Source organism: Arvicola amphibius, chromosome 3, assembly GCF_903992535.2.
Source record: "Arvicola amphibius chromosome 3, mArvAmp1.2, whole genome shotgun sequence".
Lineage (NCBI taxonomy): Eukaryota > Metazoa > Chordata > Mammalia > Rodentia > Cricetidae > Arvicola > Arvicola amphibius.
The window spans coordinates 118,935,100-118,952,230 of NC_052049.1; the positions used below are offsets into that span (position 1 = coordinate 118,935,100).

The 17,131-nt window shown below is 45.9% G+C and overlaps 1 protein-coding gene across 1 annotated transcript in view; it reads right to left on the reverse strand.

The window, feature by feature from the left end:
* Dixdc1 (DIX domain containing 1) overlaps nt 1–17,131 on the reverse strand; it is a 73,083-nt gene that overhangs the window by 41,167 nt on the left and 14,785 nt on the right. The window contains 4 exon segments of the mRNA XM_038324010.1: nt 3,111–3,218; nt 4,205–4,436; nt 7,477–7,602; nt 12,574–12,703. Of these exon segments, the coding sequence (XP_038179938.1) occupies nt 3,111–3,218; nt 4,205–4,436; nt 7,477–7,602; nt 12,574–12,703 (596 nt within the window).

A 17,131-nucleotide genomic window follows, 5' to 3' on the forward strand; every position in this document is an offset into this window, starting at 1 on the left:
AGCCTCCTCCCATCTCCAGCGGCTGCTCGTTGGCAGCTGCATCTCGGTCTCTGCAGCCGCGCGACTCCGACCATTCCCCCGGGCGGCGGCATCTCAACCCATCTCCCTGGGGCAAGAGGCTCTGGTGGCTCCTGCCGAGCGTCGAGTGGAGTCCGGTGTGATGTGCTCCTGCTCGGCGCCGCCTCCTGATCCCTCCCTTCCCGTTCCCTCCTTGTTCCCCCCCTCCCCCCTTTCCAGGCTGTCACACGCGGCCAGGCAGCGCCGGGCTTCGACCCAAGCACAGCCGACGGCACTGGGCAGAGAGGTAGGGGTGCCGACCGAGGCCGGGGCCAAGGGCGCGGTCCGGAACTGGCTGGACCGAGGGTGACCAGAGCTCGGGGAGCAGCGGGGGATGGGCAGCGCAGTGGCAAAACCGCGTGGATATGATGGTCCTGATGCCGAGAAGACAGCAGCAAAGACGTTGCTGCACCTCTCTGACCCCTCCCTCGTTGCTGCACCTCTCTGACCCCTCCCTCCTTGGACACGCCGGTTTGAGACTGATCTAATCTCGAGAAGCTCGCTCCGCTCTCTGTAGAATGGGAGACGCAGGCAGGATAGAGACTGGAGCTGCCCCCGCCCCCTCTCAGCAAACCAGCAGAATGCCCTCCTGTCTGCTGCTCCCACCTTCCTTCCCCTCTAGCGGTTCGTATGTCCGTCTGTCCGTCCGTACCCCTTCCCCCAAAGGATCGTTCTGCTTAGGTACAGTGAGAATTTAGCCTGTCTACTGGAGCAACAGGAGGGTAGAGCTTTGTTTTGCTAGGGCATCCTTGAGAAGCAGCGGGGGTGGGGAGAGGGAGCAGCAGGGGAAGACACCGTGGATGTCTATCCTATTTGCAGCTATACCCCACCCAAAGCTTCAATGTCTGCAAGATTGCTGGTTCTTTCAGGGGTCACAGGGTCAACAGGTGCCCAAATGGAAGTGGGTAAATGGCAGAACCTGCTAGAAGCCCTCTCCTTTTTCTGAGGGGTCAGTGAAGAAACTGACAGAATGCTGACCCTATCCCAAAGAACACAGCACAGTCAGGAAGAAGAGGACAACAGAGGGAATGTAATCTTTGACACATCTCCTAGGGCTACCATTAGCCCAACACAGCCTGATATCTAGCGGCCCCCATACTGATCTCACACCTCCAGCCGCAGTCTGAGTCTTGCCTGAAGGAAGGAAGCAGCCACCCTTAGGGACTCAAGCTCTCTTCCCTTCTCCTTCTAATTCACAGGCACACTCAGGCTCAGGAGAGCCTAAGGCCACCAGAGATGCAGGAAGCAATAGGCCTCATTAGACAACAGAACAGCCTTTGATACTGGAAAGAGCCAAAGATAGTCCCAGCCAGGAGCAAAAAAAGCAGTGGTTTTGAGTCTCATTAAAAGCACACCTACTGCTTGCTTCACAGGAGAGTTCCTTTGGAGGCTGGTCAAAATGTCTTCTAAGTGGATAGAGATGAGGCTTACACAGACTTGTAGAGGTAGTACATTGAACACTTTGAAATGTTTACTGGTGAAATGTATGTTAGAGATCCATGTCAGAAATAGAAACTACCCCCATTATGTGTAAACATTTCAAGGTTGAGCTAGGTTAGTGGTATATTAAGTTAATGGAAAGAGGTCCACAGGACCTCCATAAATGAGAAAATTGTCTGTCAAAATAGGATGGGATTGTATGAGGAAAAGAAACAGGAGGAAGAAAAAAATTATGGAAAATACACACAAGGCACAATTAAATTTAAATAGATCAGACTATGCTGGGTTGGAGTAGGAGGGAAAAGATCATTAGAGGATACGCTCAATATAATTTAGCAACAAAATCAAGTTAGCAAGTAGGCTGGGGATGTATTTATTGGGGCATAATCTCCATGAGCCAGGAGAGTAATCCTTTTCTGCCACTATACTTGGCAGTGGTCAAGCCTTTATTAAAGCAGACTGTCCTGTTCTGCCCCCTGCCCTGGGCGCTAAGGGAAGCAGAGAGCCTCTTTTCCAGAGTCACAAGCACCCATATCCCACCTCAATGCATACTAAGTGCCCCAGTTCACAGTCCTATAAATGAGTGTGGAAACGCTAATGCGTCAGACAGTCCTGCACATTCTCCTGTCTTGCCGGGAGCTTTCTCCAGCCTTCTGTGGCTATAACTGAAGAATCAGACTCAGCCTGCCGGACAGGGCCCAGGAACTGACTTTCATAAACACTAACAGCTGGCGTCACAAACGCTGGGTTGGACTGAACTCTGAAGGTCCCAGTCACACCCCCATGTGGCCAGAGATAACTATTGTCACTGGGATGCTGCTGTTTCTATATGTGGGAAATTCACCAGCATTGTATCCCACTCTTCTATCAACACTGACTTCACAGGCGGTGCTGAGAGCTAGTCCTTGAATGCCAAAGATAAACTGCGGGAAGCAAAAGAGGTTAGGTGCTCTTTGTTTTTCAACACTAGGGTCTGAACCCAGGGCCTCCGTCAAGACAAGCCCTCTAGCAGTAAGCTCCACACACTCCCGTCTGTGGGGAGCTGAAGAAGCCGTGACTGAATTAGTCAAGCATAGATGAAGACCTGAGCGAATGTGTACTGACATTGGCACTGCCATGTCAAGGACCACTGCCTCAGACCCATGGGAAATTGGCAAGGCCTTCCTCAGAGAGGTCGGGCCAGAGCTGGTAAAGGCTTCCTCTGTCTGAGTGCAAACACTGATAGTGTACAAGTATGAGTGTTCACAAATGGTTGACTAGCCTGTGCCAAACTATCGGCTCCTGGGTGTTGCATGATTATAGCCCAGACTGTTCACTTAGAGACCTACCAAGACTAGCTAACTCCTCCCCTCTGTGAGGTACCTAATAAATGCCGCAAGGTTTGCACATCCCACCGGACCCCACGTTTTTGATGTACATGAGTCATTTCTTCAATGCCTGCCCTTTCTTTGCTCCCTCGGTACCCCAGTCAGGTTTCCAGACCCAATCCTGGCAGGGTATGGTACTCAACCCCATGGGTGCCTTCATGCTTTTGGTCTTGCTACTGAGGCACTCACCCAGAGCGCAGCTTTCTACCAAAGCTGGAAAGGTAAAGACGTCAAGGCCACACGTACCTGGAGCAGCTAGACTCAGATGGGGACCGCTGCTGTCCTTCGTATTGCTGCACAAGTGCTCGAACGCTCCAGTATGGGTTCTCAATCTCCTCGTCCATGCTGCTGTTCCTGAAAAGCAGGGGCAGGAGAGGACCAGAAAAGACAGTGTTAGGTCTGCAGTTCAGGTCAGCTCTGCAAGAAAAGATACCCTGCCTCTCGGTGTGCACTCCAGGAAAGAAGATGAACAAGGCACCTGGGCAGCCTAGCACACACCTGTCATTCCAGAGCTCAGGAGGAAGAGACAAGAGGATCAGGAGTTTGAGACCAGCTTGGGCTACGTAGGTAGCAAGATCCTGTCTACAGACACACACGCACACGCACACACACGAATACACACATTTAGGAGGTGAACAAGGTAAAACTCCTTCTAAGGCACTTAAAACCTAGCAGGGAAGGCAAACACAAAGACAAGTAATTTTGCCCACTCTGTGACACCTTGGGTCATGTTCGCCTTTAGCAACCACATAACCCTCAAAACACTTCCTGCCATGAAATTTCAAGACAGATTGGTCTTGTGGATACATTCCAGGATACAGCCTCCTCCAGATGGACTACATATCTCCCAGTGAAGAAAACACTGTGCCGACCACATATATTTAAATTTTGGGCACGAGAACAAACTTACACACATGGTTACTTACAGTCTGCTAGCTGCAAAATAAACATCTCGAAAGAAAAGGCTTAGCCTGGCTCAGCTGGGCCGATAATCCCAGCTATTTGGAAAGCTAAAACAGCAGAAGCACAAGTCCACGGCCTATCTGGACTACAGAATGAGTTCAAGGCCAGACTGGGCAACATAAGACCCCTCTCAAAAGAAGACACAAAAGCCTCAGGGTGTAGCACAGTCGCAGGGGAGCTCCAGGCTCACTACCCAGTACCATCCAGAAGTGACCAAGCTTTCCCCACTAGGATTTCCTTCCCAAACCTCCACTCTATTCTGTGGTCGCTTCTGCAGCGTGGGTCTGCTTGGTCGATATGTCCATCTACTTGCACTGTTAATTATCTAAGCAAAGAAATACCAGAGAGAGGGGCCACTTCCCCTCCCAGGTTTTTACCTCTGTCTATACCGGAAGACATCCCGTCCTGACCGAGACACGTCACGGCACACATCAGCCAGAGCAGCAGCTGCGCCTTGGGCCACAGCCGTAGCACAGTGTGGTTGATGACTCTGTGCAGGGACTCTGGAGTCACGCCCCTGGCTCACCGTCCTGCTCGAGCCAGGTTTAAAATGAGCTGCCAAGGCGAGGACCAGCCTCATGATGGACTTCAGGTTTCCTTCCACAATATCTAAAGGACAAGACAGATGGAAAGGTACAGAGAGGGAGGCAGAGGCCATGGATTGATGCATTTACTATATATTGCTGGTGATACAGTAAACTAAGCAGGCGGTCTCCGCTTTCATAACACCATGTTCAACAAGGGACACAGAAGGTTAAAGGCAATTGCCATAGAGTATGATAATAAAACAATTAGGCAAGAGAGGTACGGGGTCTTCAGTAATTCGTGGAGAGATAATATAATCTTGGAGTTCTGAAGGATGTTTTATTAGGGGAAGTGAGTCCTCAGTTAAGAATGGAGTGCTACTTCTTAAATAATAGGGAGGAAGAGATAAGAACAATTCAGGAAAAAGGTACATGCCAAGGTCTAGAGATCAGTATAATAGGGTGATATCTCTGTTAGGAGAGCTGCAGGCCACATGCGACTCCTGAGCACTTAAATGTCACGGCCACGAACTGGAATATGTTCTAAGCAAGTATAGTAACTAAGAGTTAAGTAAATACCTCTCAAACACAGCCGGGCGGCGGTGGCGCACGCCTTTAATCCCAGCACTCGGGAGGCAGAGGCAGGCGGATCTCTGTGAGTTCGAGACCAGCCTGGTCTACAAGAGCTAGTTCCAGGACAGGCTCCAAAGCTACAGAAAAACCCTGTCTCGAAAAACCAAAAAAAAAAAAAATACCTCTCAAACACATGGGAATGCAAAAGATCTCAGACAATATAAAAAAGAGCATGCAGGGCTAGAGAGATGGCTCAGTGATTATGAGCACTGAGTACTCGTCTAGAGGACCCAAGTTTGATTCCCAGCACCCACATGGCAGTTCACAACCATCTGTAACCCCAGTCCCAGGGGATCTGATGCCTTCTTCTAGCCTCTGAGCACATCAGGCACACACATGGTGCACAGATATACATGCAGGTAAAAATGCCCATACATATAGTAAATAAATAAAAGTAAAATGTAAACTATCTCAGTAATGTTTAATATTGACTTCATGGTAAAGTAATCGTATTACAGATATAATGGGTTACATAAAATACATTATTAAAATTATTTTCAGTCCTTCTTGCTCATATTGTGGCTTTAGGAAACTTTTTAAGTACTTATGTGACATGCATTATGTATATGGTCCAGCACTGTGGTGGAGAAAGTGAAAGAGTTCAGGATGGCCAGAGTCCCAGAGCCAGAAGAAGGGAAAGATGTGGAAAGGGGAGGAACCAAAGGTCATACAGGACCAGGTGGGCTATAGGAAAGATGCCAGATTTCAGCCGAGTGACTTTAGATGCACAGCAGTGGCACAACGGTGTGTGCTCTTAGCTCACTCCAGCTGTGGCGTGGAAAGCTGAAGGGAGAGGGAAATCGATGCAGTAGGACTAATTAGGAAACATGGCTTCTTCAGGTGAAAGACAATGAATGGCAGTGTTCCCTTAAAATAGCCTATTTTACTGGGCCAGATCCCCAAGCCCACTCCACATGGGGATCAGACCAAAGCCAGGACTGCACTCTAAATTCTGCCCTAGAAAAAATAAAAGAGGAAAGAAACACATGCACGCACAGAGGGGGGGGGGAAGGGAACACATATTGTGGAAGCTCTGGTTAAAGATAATGCAAGGAAATGGACACAATTCCATTGTTTGGCTTTGTAGCCTTTCAAATGTACAAAGCATGCAAAGGACTATTTGATGTCCTCTACCAAATGCTCTTAATGGTCACTATTTGCTCACCTGGGTAACTTCAAACACACAGAACACTAATAATCCAACATGAAAGGGTTCCCTCCCGCCCTCATTCTCAGCAAAAGTACAGGCAACAGACCCAGAAACTGGTGCTGAAACAGAGCAGATCTGGTCACTTCCAGAAAAGCATCAAAAGGAGAGGGATCATATGCTTTCGGGGACCCCTACGTGGCGCCTTTCTTACAGCATGGGCAAAGGGTTATGCCACTACAGAAGACTACATATAAACACTGCAGGGCCCCCTTTGTCTGCCTGGAATGTTCTCACAACCAAAAAGAAGGAGGAGGAGGAAGAGAAGGAGGAGGAGGAGGAGGAGGAGGAGGAGGAGGAGGAGGAGGAGGAGGAGGAGGAGGAGGAGGAGGAGGAGGAGGAGAAGGAGAAGGAGAAAGAAAAGAAAGAAAGAAAGAAAGAAAGAAAGAAAGAAAGAAAGAAAGAAAGAAAGAAAGGCTAGAAAATATTTTCCCTTTAACCTGAGTGTGGCACACATCTGTCTCTGATCCCATAACTTAAGATACAGAGACAGGAGAAACACCTAATTTCGGGAAAGCCTAGGATACAGCAAATTCTAGACAAGCCAGGGCTACACAGTGAGACCTTGTCTCAAAAATACACATATTGAGGCTGGGCAGTAGTTAGAGATGTGTTTGTTACTCCAGTGCTTGCTTAGCACTAACAAAGCCCTGGGTTCAGTCTCCAACTCCACATAAAGCTGGGTGATGATGCAGTTTTGTAATGTGACTACAGAGGAAGTGGAAGCCAGAGGATCAGAAGTTCAAGGTCACCCTTGGCTACTTGGAAGTTTCAAGATCAGCCTGGGCTGCATAAGATCCTATCTCAGGAAATAAAGGAAAGGAGGAAAGGAAAGAAAAATAACAAAATGAAAGAGTTTCTTCTAGGAAATTGAATGGAAAAGCCTAAATTACGAGGGTTTGTAATAATACTCGATCATAAAATCCGAAGATCTCAGAAAACATGATCCATCTTCATTTGTGAAAATTTAAAAGAGACATTCCAAAATTAATATCTCAATTTTGTCATTTATTCTTGTATCATTAATTTTCCCACACACACTCAAGCATATCTATATTCAATTCAAATTAATAGAGCGCTATCACCTCCAACCAGGTCTCTGGAGCTCTGGGATTTCAGTACTTGATCACTGTCTTCTAAGGGGTTACCTGTCTTCACGGGACAAGGACATAAGACCATGAGCCTCATCCCACTCCAGTCCACGATGGCCACAGGAGTCTGCCAAACTGGCCAGCACTGGTAAAGGCTAAGTGCTCCGTTCCCCAACGATGAAGTACTGACTAACCTTTAGCTGAAGTCTGATGCATGCGAATCTTTTTGGAAGCTACAAACTGTAGCACTCTCTCCACATTATCCTTCATCTCTTGTTGGTTACTGGGACTCAACTGTACGCCACTCAGTTTTTCTCCTGCTGTTAGGAGAGGGGAAACAAAACAGTAACACATAAGGTCAGAAGAACATTATCAAGGTTTCATAGCAGCCAGGCACAAACAAGGGAGGGGATACAAACACTAAAAGTCTCCATAAACAAAGGAGTGAGTTAAGTCCTGGTGTATGCACCAGGGGAATTGGTTGGAGAAAAATGAAAAACTTTCAGAACACTTCAGTCTTTCAGGTGTACACCCACAGTCCTGTGAAGTTATTGTGTGTACGTTCATTAATTCAACAAATATTCACGCTGTGTTCCAAACACTGTTCTGGGTACAACAGAGAGCAGGGAACAAGGTAAACAAGTGTCTTCCCTCTTAGTTTAACAACAATATAACGAGTTACGTTTAATATAATTTAGGGTAAAAATAAAGACAGAAAAGAATAGTGATCATGGCCTTTCTAATAATACAGTCTTGAAAAGTCTGAATAAGAAATATTTATATTTAGGAAAGTATGGTGGTTTGAAAGAAAACGGCCCCCGAAGGGAGTGGCACTATTAGGAGGTGTGGCTTTGTTGGAGTAGGTGTGGCCTTGTTGGAAGTAGTATGTCATTGTGGTTTTGAGGTCTCATGTATGCTCAAGTCACACCAGGTTCTCAGACCATTTCCTGTTGCCTGAGAGTCAAGATGAAAGAACTCTCAGCTCCATCTCTAGCAGCATGTCTGCCTGCATGCAGCCTTGCGCTCTGACGTGATGACAATGGACTAAACCTCTGAACCGTAAGTGATCCATCACAATTAAATGTTTTCCTCTTGAAGAATTGCCATGGTTCTGGTGTCTCTTCACAGCAACAGAAACCCTAACTAACTAAGACAGAAGGGCACATGCCAGGCTGAAGAGCCATACAAACCCCAACATGGGATTAGCTCAGCCTATCTGAGGGGCAAAAAGAGCAGTGTGGCTAGCTAGGCACGTAGTACATGCCTACGATCTCAGCAGTTGGGAGGCTGAGACACAAGGATCAGGAATCAAATCAGATTAATTGAAGTTAGCCATGGCTACAAAGCAAGTACTGCGCCAGCCTGGGCGACATCAGACCTTATCTCAAATGAAAAAGAAAAGACCAGTGTGGCTAGAGTGGAGTTATCAGAGGCAAGACCCAGGAGAGGACACCAAGCTAAGCAAGACCAGTCACACAGGGCCTTGGGGACCCACGGGAACAACCCTGGATTTTATTCCAAGGGTAATGAAAAGCCAGTGGGGACTTTCAGACATGATGGGGACATTAACTAGTTTGTATTTGTTTTCCAGAGTTGACTGTGTGTATATATAGATCATGAGGGGGGATGAAACAGAGAGATTAGTTAGAAAGAGAGTCTAAATATTCAAGGCAAGAGATAAGGATGGTAAGGGTTAAACTAGAAGAGAATGGCTGGCCAGAAGTCAGATACTGAATATATTTTGAATACAAAGCAGAAAGTACATGTTAGGAACTGGCTGTGGTCCAGGAGGGAAAGAAAATACTTAGGAATGACTTCTAAGAGTTCTCAATAGCAAGTGAGAGAATGACTTGAAGTGTTCCTTGACAAAAATGGAAGGCGGGGATGGGCAAGGATGGTAAAGGGCTTGGTATGGACAAAGAAATATAAAGTTCTGGTTAGCTGCATGTAAGACATTCAAACAGTGGTGAACAGGACACTGTATATGCAGGTTAAGAACTCAGTGAAAAGCTGAAGGCTAAATATACAAAATTAGGGAGAGACCATGAGGTTTTCTCTTTTTGTTATGTACATCTGAGTGTGTATGAGGTATGTGGTGTGTGCACACATGTGTGTGCATGGATGCACATATCAAGAAGCTGGCATCTGCTCTGTCACTATATACTTTATTCCCTTGAAACAACTTTTTGTTTTGTTTTGTTTTTCCTGAACTTGGAGCAAGGGTGGCGGTCAGCAAACCCCAGTGATCCTCCTGTCTTCACCCCCCACAGCTGGAGCTATAAATGCATTTGTGACCATGTATGGCTTTTTAAGCATGGGTACTGGGATTCAAACTCTAAACCTCATGCTTGCACATGAAGCATCACTGAACCAGCTCCTCAGCCCCTTGAGGTTATTTCAGGCTGGGGATATACCTTAGTTGTAGAGCCCTTGCCTAGCATGTTCAAGGCCCAGTTCAATTTGCAGAAACACACACACCTACAAAAAGACAGTGTTTTGAAATCTGGATCTTGGGAAAACAAAAAGGCATTAATACTGCTTCCCAGGTTCATAACATCTCTGGAAACAACACCGGTTACGCCACGAATGGAGGATGAGTAACTGATGGCCAACACAGATGCTCAACTTCACAGGGTACAGAATCACCTAGGAAACAGGTCCCTCAGTTGAGGAACTATTTACTTTGGGCTAGCCTCTCTGGCCACATCTGTGAGGGAGTGTTTTAATTAAGTAAGTCGAGGTGGGAAGAACCCTAAAAATGGGCAGCACCATTCCCTAGGCTTGGCTCCTGGACTCGGGGACAGGAGAAAGTGAGCCGAGTACCAGCACTCACTGCTCAGTCCTCTGGGTGTGGCTGCAACTTGACCGACTGCCTCGAACCCCTGCCACCACTCTTCCCACTCTGCTGGTCTCCTCAAACTGTGAGCCAAAGCAAACCCTCCTTCTTTAAGCTGCTTTGTGTCACAGAAAACAAAAGTTCTGACACAGTTTCTGTTGAAGGAATACAGGTAGAAGTGATTTCGTTTTTATCCTTTTGTGCCTATAGTTCCTGTTAGTCCACATGTAATCTTTTTAAATAGGGAAAAGTAAAATGCTTAAAAAAGATTTGGGGACTTTTAAAATTTTTTAGTGCATGCATATGTGCATGTGTGTATGTATGCATGTGAGTGTGAGCGTGTGTGTGTGTGTGTGTGTACATAGAAGTGCAGATGACCTTAGAGTCCAGAAGAGAGAGGGCTTGGAGCTGGAATTACAGAAGTCTGTGAGCCACCCTACTTGGGTGGTGGGAACCAAACTCAGATGATCTGCAAAATCAGTATATATACTCTTAATATCTGAGTCATTTCTGTAGTCAGGTCTTTGGAATTGAAACAGAATTAGGTTTGCACCTTTACCTGGATACTTCAATATTTATGAACTTGCAAAGTGGCTGAGCTTTGTAAACCTCATCAGTAAAATAATATAGGTTTATCATCCATAATCTAAAACTTCGAACTTACAAATGCTCCAAAATCTAAAACATTATTATTATTTTATGTATATGGGCATGTGTAAGTATGCCTGTGTACTGTGGGCATGCCTGGTACCCAGGGAGGCCAGAAGAGGGCATCAGATTCCCTGGAACTGGAATTATAGGTGGTTGAGATACCATGGGGCTCAAACCCAGGTCCTCTGGAAGAGCAGCCAGTGATCTTTTTTTTTAATATTTATTATGTATACAATATTCTTTCTGCGTGTATGCCTGAAGGCCAGAAGAGGGCACCAGACCTCATTACAGATGGTTGTGAGCCACCATGTGGTTGCTGGGAATTGAACTCAGGACCTTTGGAAGAGCAGGCAATGCTCTTAACCACTGAGCCATTTCTCCAGCCCAGCCAGTGATCTTAACTGCTGAGCCAGCTCTCCAGTTCAAAATCTGAAATGTTTTAAGCATCATACTAATACTCAAAAAATATTCTGATTTTGAGACAGTTTCAGACTTTGGACTTTCCATAATTTTTAGCTGTAAGTGCTCAACTCTCTATTTTTTTTTTAATCCAACATCTGAAGCATTTTTGGTACCAAGCATTTTGGATGAGGAGTACTCCACTTGAACTCAAACATATAACACAAAGAAATCAAAAGAGCATATTTTTTACACATATTAAGTACCCATTAATTAATATAAGCTCACAAAATACAGAAAGCATGTCATCAACCAGCGGCAATTCCTCCCGCTATTGTTCCACTTATTACAAATGATTTGTCAATCATGAGCTGTCTCCAAAAGAAGTACCTACAGATAGGCTGCCTGTCACAAACCAGCTTCTGCCCCACCACATACCTCCAGGACACCCAGCAATATCAATTGGCCAGTAATAAATGTTTGAGAACTGATTGCATGCATTTGGCTGGGGTTTGTGGAACCATAAGAACAAAGTATAGAGCATCATTGTCTTCAAGAGCTCAGTCTATGGAATACCTGATTGCCAGTCAGTGAGAGAAATCATAGAAATATGGAAAACACTTTGGACATACAAGACCCTAATAAGAAGAGGGCCTTAAGTTAAGAGGAAAACTCTTCTGTGAAAACACAGGGGTCTGAGTGTCACACAGAAGAGAGTCCTATTGCTGGTGACATTTTCTCTTTTGACCTGAATGCTACTCCCTTTTCTGTTTTTGTTTGTTTTGTTTTTGCTTTGTGTGTCTGTGTGTGCATGAATGCATGAATGTTTTGCCTGCATGTATATTTGTGCAGAAAAAAAGTATTGGTTCCCCTGGCACTGGAGTTATAGATGGTTGTGAGCTGCCACACGGGTGCCAGGAGTCGAACCAGGTCCTCTGCAAGAGCAGCCTGTACGCTCGACCACTGAGCCTACTCTCCAGGCCTCCCACTGTGCTTTTAACTTAGACTGCAGTTCTTCCGGAAGCCCTCCTCCCCTGTTTGACATGGATTCTTCTGCTTTGCCATTCTTGAACCCCTAGGACTAAGGGAGGGTGTCTCTTCTATGTACCCTCCTCTGCGTGTACCCCCATTAGGACACTAACAAGGTAATAGGACAGATCTCACTTTCCAGTCTTTCCAACTATACTGGGAGCCTCTGAGGCACTGGCAGGGCCAACATCTCCTCATATAATACAGTGCCTAGCACACACTGTTTATTGACTGGATGGGAATTAACCTTGGGCAAATATTTTAGGTCTTCCCAACTCCATCGCCATGAATGCAAACAACCTGCTTGAAGGGAGCATGGAGGAGAAAGAAGTCAGATTCTCATCTACACTAGCATCAGAATCCAAGGCCAACTGACCAACAATCTCGATGAGATAGGCCAGGATCACTCCATCTCGGAGATCCTGTCGCAGGTCCTGCACAGGCTTCACGGATGGCCTCTTCTTCAGCTGGGCATTCACCCAGGCCACATAGGCCTGTAGCTGTTGCTGGAAAATAAAAGGCGGAGATAAGGGAAAGATGGCATATCAGTCTTATCCCCTATCCTGTCCCTGTAAAGCAGCATGAGAGGGTGAGATACAGAGGGTTTTAAGATATCCCAGAGCACATTCTTAAATCTTTAGCTTTAAGCTAACACCTAGGGATAAGGTAATCTCCGACTAATTCAGCACTGCAGCCACAGATAAAGAGACACACTCTTCCAGGGGTCACTCCTACTTTCCACGCTCTGTTGATAGGGATCAAGGCTGAGTCCAGGGCGCCAGCCAGTATTCAGGTACAATGACCGCTGCCAGCAACCCACCACACTTTGCAGTAATAGTTCCTCACGTACTTTATGCACAATGGACCGTGACGCTCCCGTGAACTGATCTTGTGGAACCAGACACAAACCAGGACCCAAGCACAGCGCTGCCTCCCACAGCTGCTTTCCATAGCATGAGATGTGGGTGCGGTCATCTCACACTCGACGGAAGATTTACCCTCCTGAGCCCATAATCCTAGGATTGCTAGAGAGTTAGTTTTAATCTCTGTTTTATATTGTCAAAGAGGGTCTGGTTACATAAGACTGATGCGGGGAAGGAAAAGAAAGCCACCAAGTGGACCGTGATTCTGAGGACTAAAAAGCATTTTCCTTTACTTCACAGAAAGCTGGGGCCCTGTGCTACCAGGAACCGAGGAGGCTTCTAGGCTGAGACATTTAGGGAACTCATTCCAACCCGTACACAACCCTACACATTCCATGTTCCTTTTAAGCACATTTGTATTCTGATGCTTATTGTCACCACCTAGTCAAAAGATAGACATTGTTATCTCAAAAGCACACAAACAACATCACAGTCTGGAAGGCAGATATTTCCTTTCTGTAACAGCCCAAGATCCTGAACCTCAAAATTAAGTTCAAGGGCTAATTATATCAAATCATAATTTGGTTAAAGTACAGTTGATTTCTAAGTCTCAAGCATTTCATGGTTGAAAGGAAGCTGAAAATTACTAAAGGAAGCCGGAAATTACTTACTGGCTCCTTTCCTGGGCTCAGATGAAATCTGCCTTAGTTTCTTTGCTGATTTTTGGAAATCGCCATTGGAAGGCAGTGCTAAAGCGATAATCCATCAGCTACTTAAGCTATAGGACCGGTAATGACCAGCACGAATTGACAAGAGGGAATCTAACATTTATTGAGAGCCTGCACAAACTAAACACCATTTCTGGTGTTTGTCTTGTTTTTGTGGTACAAAGGATTGAACCCAAGGACTGGTGTGTGCTAGCAAGTGATCTCCCCTTGAGCAATATCTTCAGCCCTGTTTCTGGTATTCTATTTTAATTACTGATTCTGGTGTTCTGGTTTAAAGACTCAATGAATGTGTCTGGCCCAGGGTTTGACACAAAATTGATGCTTACCAAAGGGTTGATTGTTTTTACATTTTATTTATTTTGTGTGTGTGCTTATGCACATTACATGGTACAAGCGTGGAGGTCAGAAAATAGCTATTAAGAGCTGGTTCTCTCCATCCATCTTGCAGATCTTGGGGACTGAACTTAGGATGTCAGGCTTGCACACTGAGCCATCCTGCCAATCGTGGTCATTATTGTTACCAGCATCATCTAATTTTATTCTCAAATATATATAATATATTAAAATATACTACATACTATATACTACATTATATCTAACATTAAAATACTATATATAAACACATAAAATATATATATACATATATGTATAATATATAAACAAAACCCAAAACAACCATCGTCTTAGGGTTTCTATTGCTGTGAAGAGACACCATGACCACAGCAACTCTTACAAAGCAAAACACTTAATTGAGTGGCTTACAGTTTCAGAGACTTAGTTCATTATTATCATGGTAGGACATGGTGGCGTATAGGCAGACACAGTGCTGGTGAGGAGCTGAGAGTGCAGAAGGAGCTACATCTTGATCCCTGCAGGCAACAGGAAGTGATCTGAGACACTGGGCATATCTTCAGCATAGGAAACCTCAAAGCTCACCTCCACAGTGACACACTTCCTCCAACAAGGCCACACCTCCTGATGGTGCCAATTCCTATGAGCTTATGGCGGCCAATTACATTCAAACTATCACAACTGTAAAGCCAGTATTATTTATGGATAATGTTTGGAGAAGTGACATGACTTCCCCAATGTCCCCAGAACTAGGACACAGCATGTCAAGTTCTAAAACCCAGTTAGCACTGCCTATGCATTACATTGCCTTGCTAACCAGCTCACTGCAGAAAACGTGAGCAAGACACTCATCCCCAGAACACACTGATACACAATGATCCAAGGTCCTGCCTGAGGAGCCAGGCAAAGGGCACCTCGGGAGTGAGTGCTGTGCTCTGACTTAGGGGAAACAAGTTCAGAGCAGAGAGGGCATTAAGAGTAACACTGAGGTGGTAAAACTCCTAGTAGGGGGAGGTGATGCACACCTGCAATACCAGCTTGGGGGAGATGGAGCCAGCTTGAGGCTAGCCTGGGCTACAAGGGCTCCTGTCTCAAAACACACAAAACTGCTAATCATTTTTCCTGTATCTTTCTCATCTAATTTATATTTTGAAACAATCATGTCTCACGACGAAGTCCTGGCTGGAGTGGAACTTGTAACATGGACCAGACCGACCAAGAACTCTCAGAAATCCTCCTGCCTCTACCTTCCAAGTGCTGGAATTATGGGCCTGTGCCACTACAACCGGCTCAACTTGCCTGTCTATAATATCAGCCACCTTTAATGCACCCTCAAAGCATTCCTGCTTAAAGTTCTTAATTGGTCTTCCATTATCCTTAAGATAAATCCCATTTCTTAGCTGCCCTGTAGTAGGCCCTGTCTGCTCTGCCTCACTCGAGACTTTGGCTGTGCAATGGGAGTTGACCTTGGGAATCTGTGATGATTTGTGTGATCTTCCGCTGTTGCTGGCCCTACTGTCTTCAGGGGAGGGAGTGAGAAGGCATGGTGTCAGTGTCTCAGACACCCCTTCTCCGCCATGACCCTGTCATGCCTCGGTCTATCCAGACCGCACACATTTCCCCAAGTGCATCATGGTTTCTCCCATGCCCTGCACCTCCCTCTGTCTTCCGATGCTTTTTAAAGTCTCAACTCAAATGTCACTCTTTCCAGAAATCCTTCCCTAATCCTCTCACACTCCTCAGACTCTGTGAGGAAGGATTCTGTGTGTCATTCAATTGGCTCACCAATCATTTGAGCGCAACCCACTGGACTACAAAGATCTCACACCTTCACACGGTGTGCAGGAGGGCTAGGGTGATGGCTCAATGGGTCAACTGCTAGTATAAATGCAAGTCTGAGGCTCTGAGTTTGGATCCTGAACACCCACATAAAAAACCGGGCACGGTGGGTGTACATACCTCTAACTCTAGCACTGGCATAGAGACAGGCGACAGGTAAGTCATAGGAGGTCCCTGACCAGACAGTCTACCAAAACTCCAGGTCCAGTGAGAGAGCTTGTCTCAAAAAATAACACAGAGTGATGGAGGAAGGCATCCCAACATCAGTCTCTGGCCTATATACACATACACACGCCACACCACACATGCACACCATACACACACCACACATGTACACCACACACACCATACACACACCACATCACACACACCCACACAAACATGCACACCACATATACACCACACACAAATGCATACCACACCCACACACCACATATACATACACCACACCACACATACACAGGCACACATCTCACACACATACCACACCACACAAACACATCTCACACACGTACTCACACCACACTGCACATACACGCACACCACACATGCACACCACGCACACACGCACACACGCACACATATGCATACATACACACACACGCACACAAACTTGCTACCTGGAAAAGGCAAGTGCTACAAGGGGATGAACAGGGCATCAGGCATTAGCCCAACATGAAGTTCAAGAGGTTGACAAGCAAAGGTGACAAAAAGGTCAGTAAACTCCAAAGACCTAAGGTGGGAATAAGATCTCTGCAGGGAGTCGGTACAGTTCAGAACTATTTGTTTCTTAGGATAGCAAGTGCTCAACATATATTTGCTTCCAAGAGAGAATCATTTGTCACATTTTATCAGGCTTGCACCTAAGCTACTGTAGAAGTTCATTGGGCAGGGACATGATTTTTCAGTAGGTCAAGATAATGTCTTCTTAAGTAACCATAGCCTTGCCTTGGCTGCAAAGAAGCAAACTGTCTAGGATACAAAACTGACCACTGGTCCTCTCTATTTGATGCATGGCAAGACAACAGAGGGGCTCCTAACTACTTCTCACACACATTAATCCCTGCCGGGTCTTCCAGCAAGTGGGGGTTCACAGCAGCAACAGTGACAGCCATCAAGTTTCAGAACATCTATCCTGTCCAAAGCTATGCTA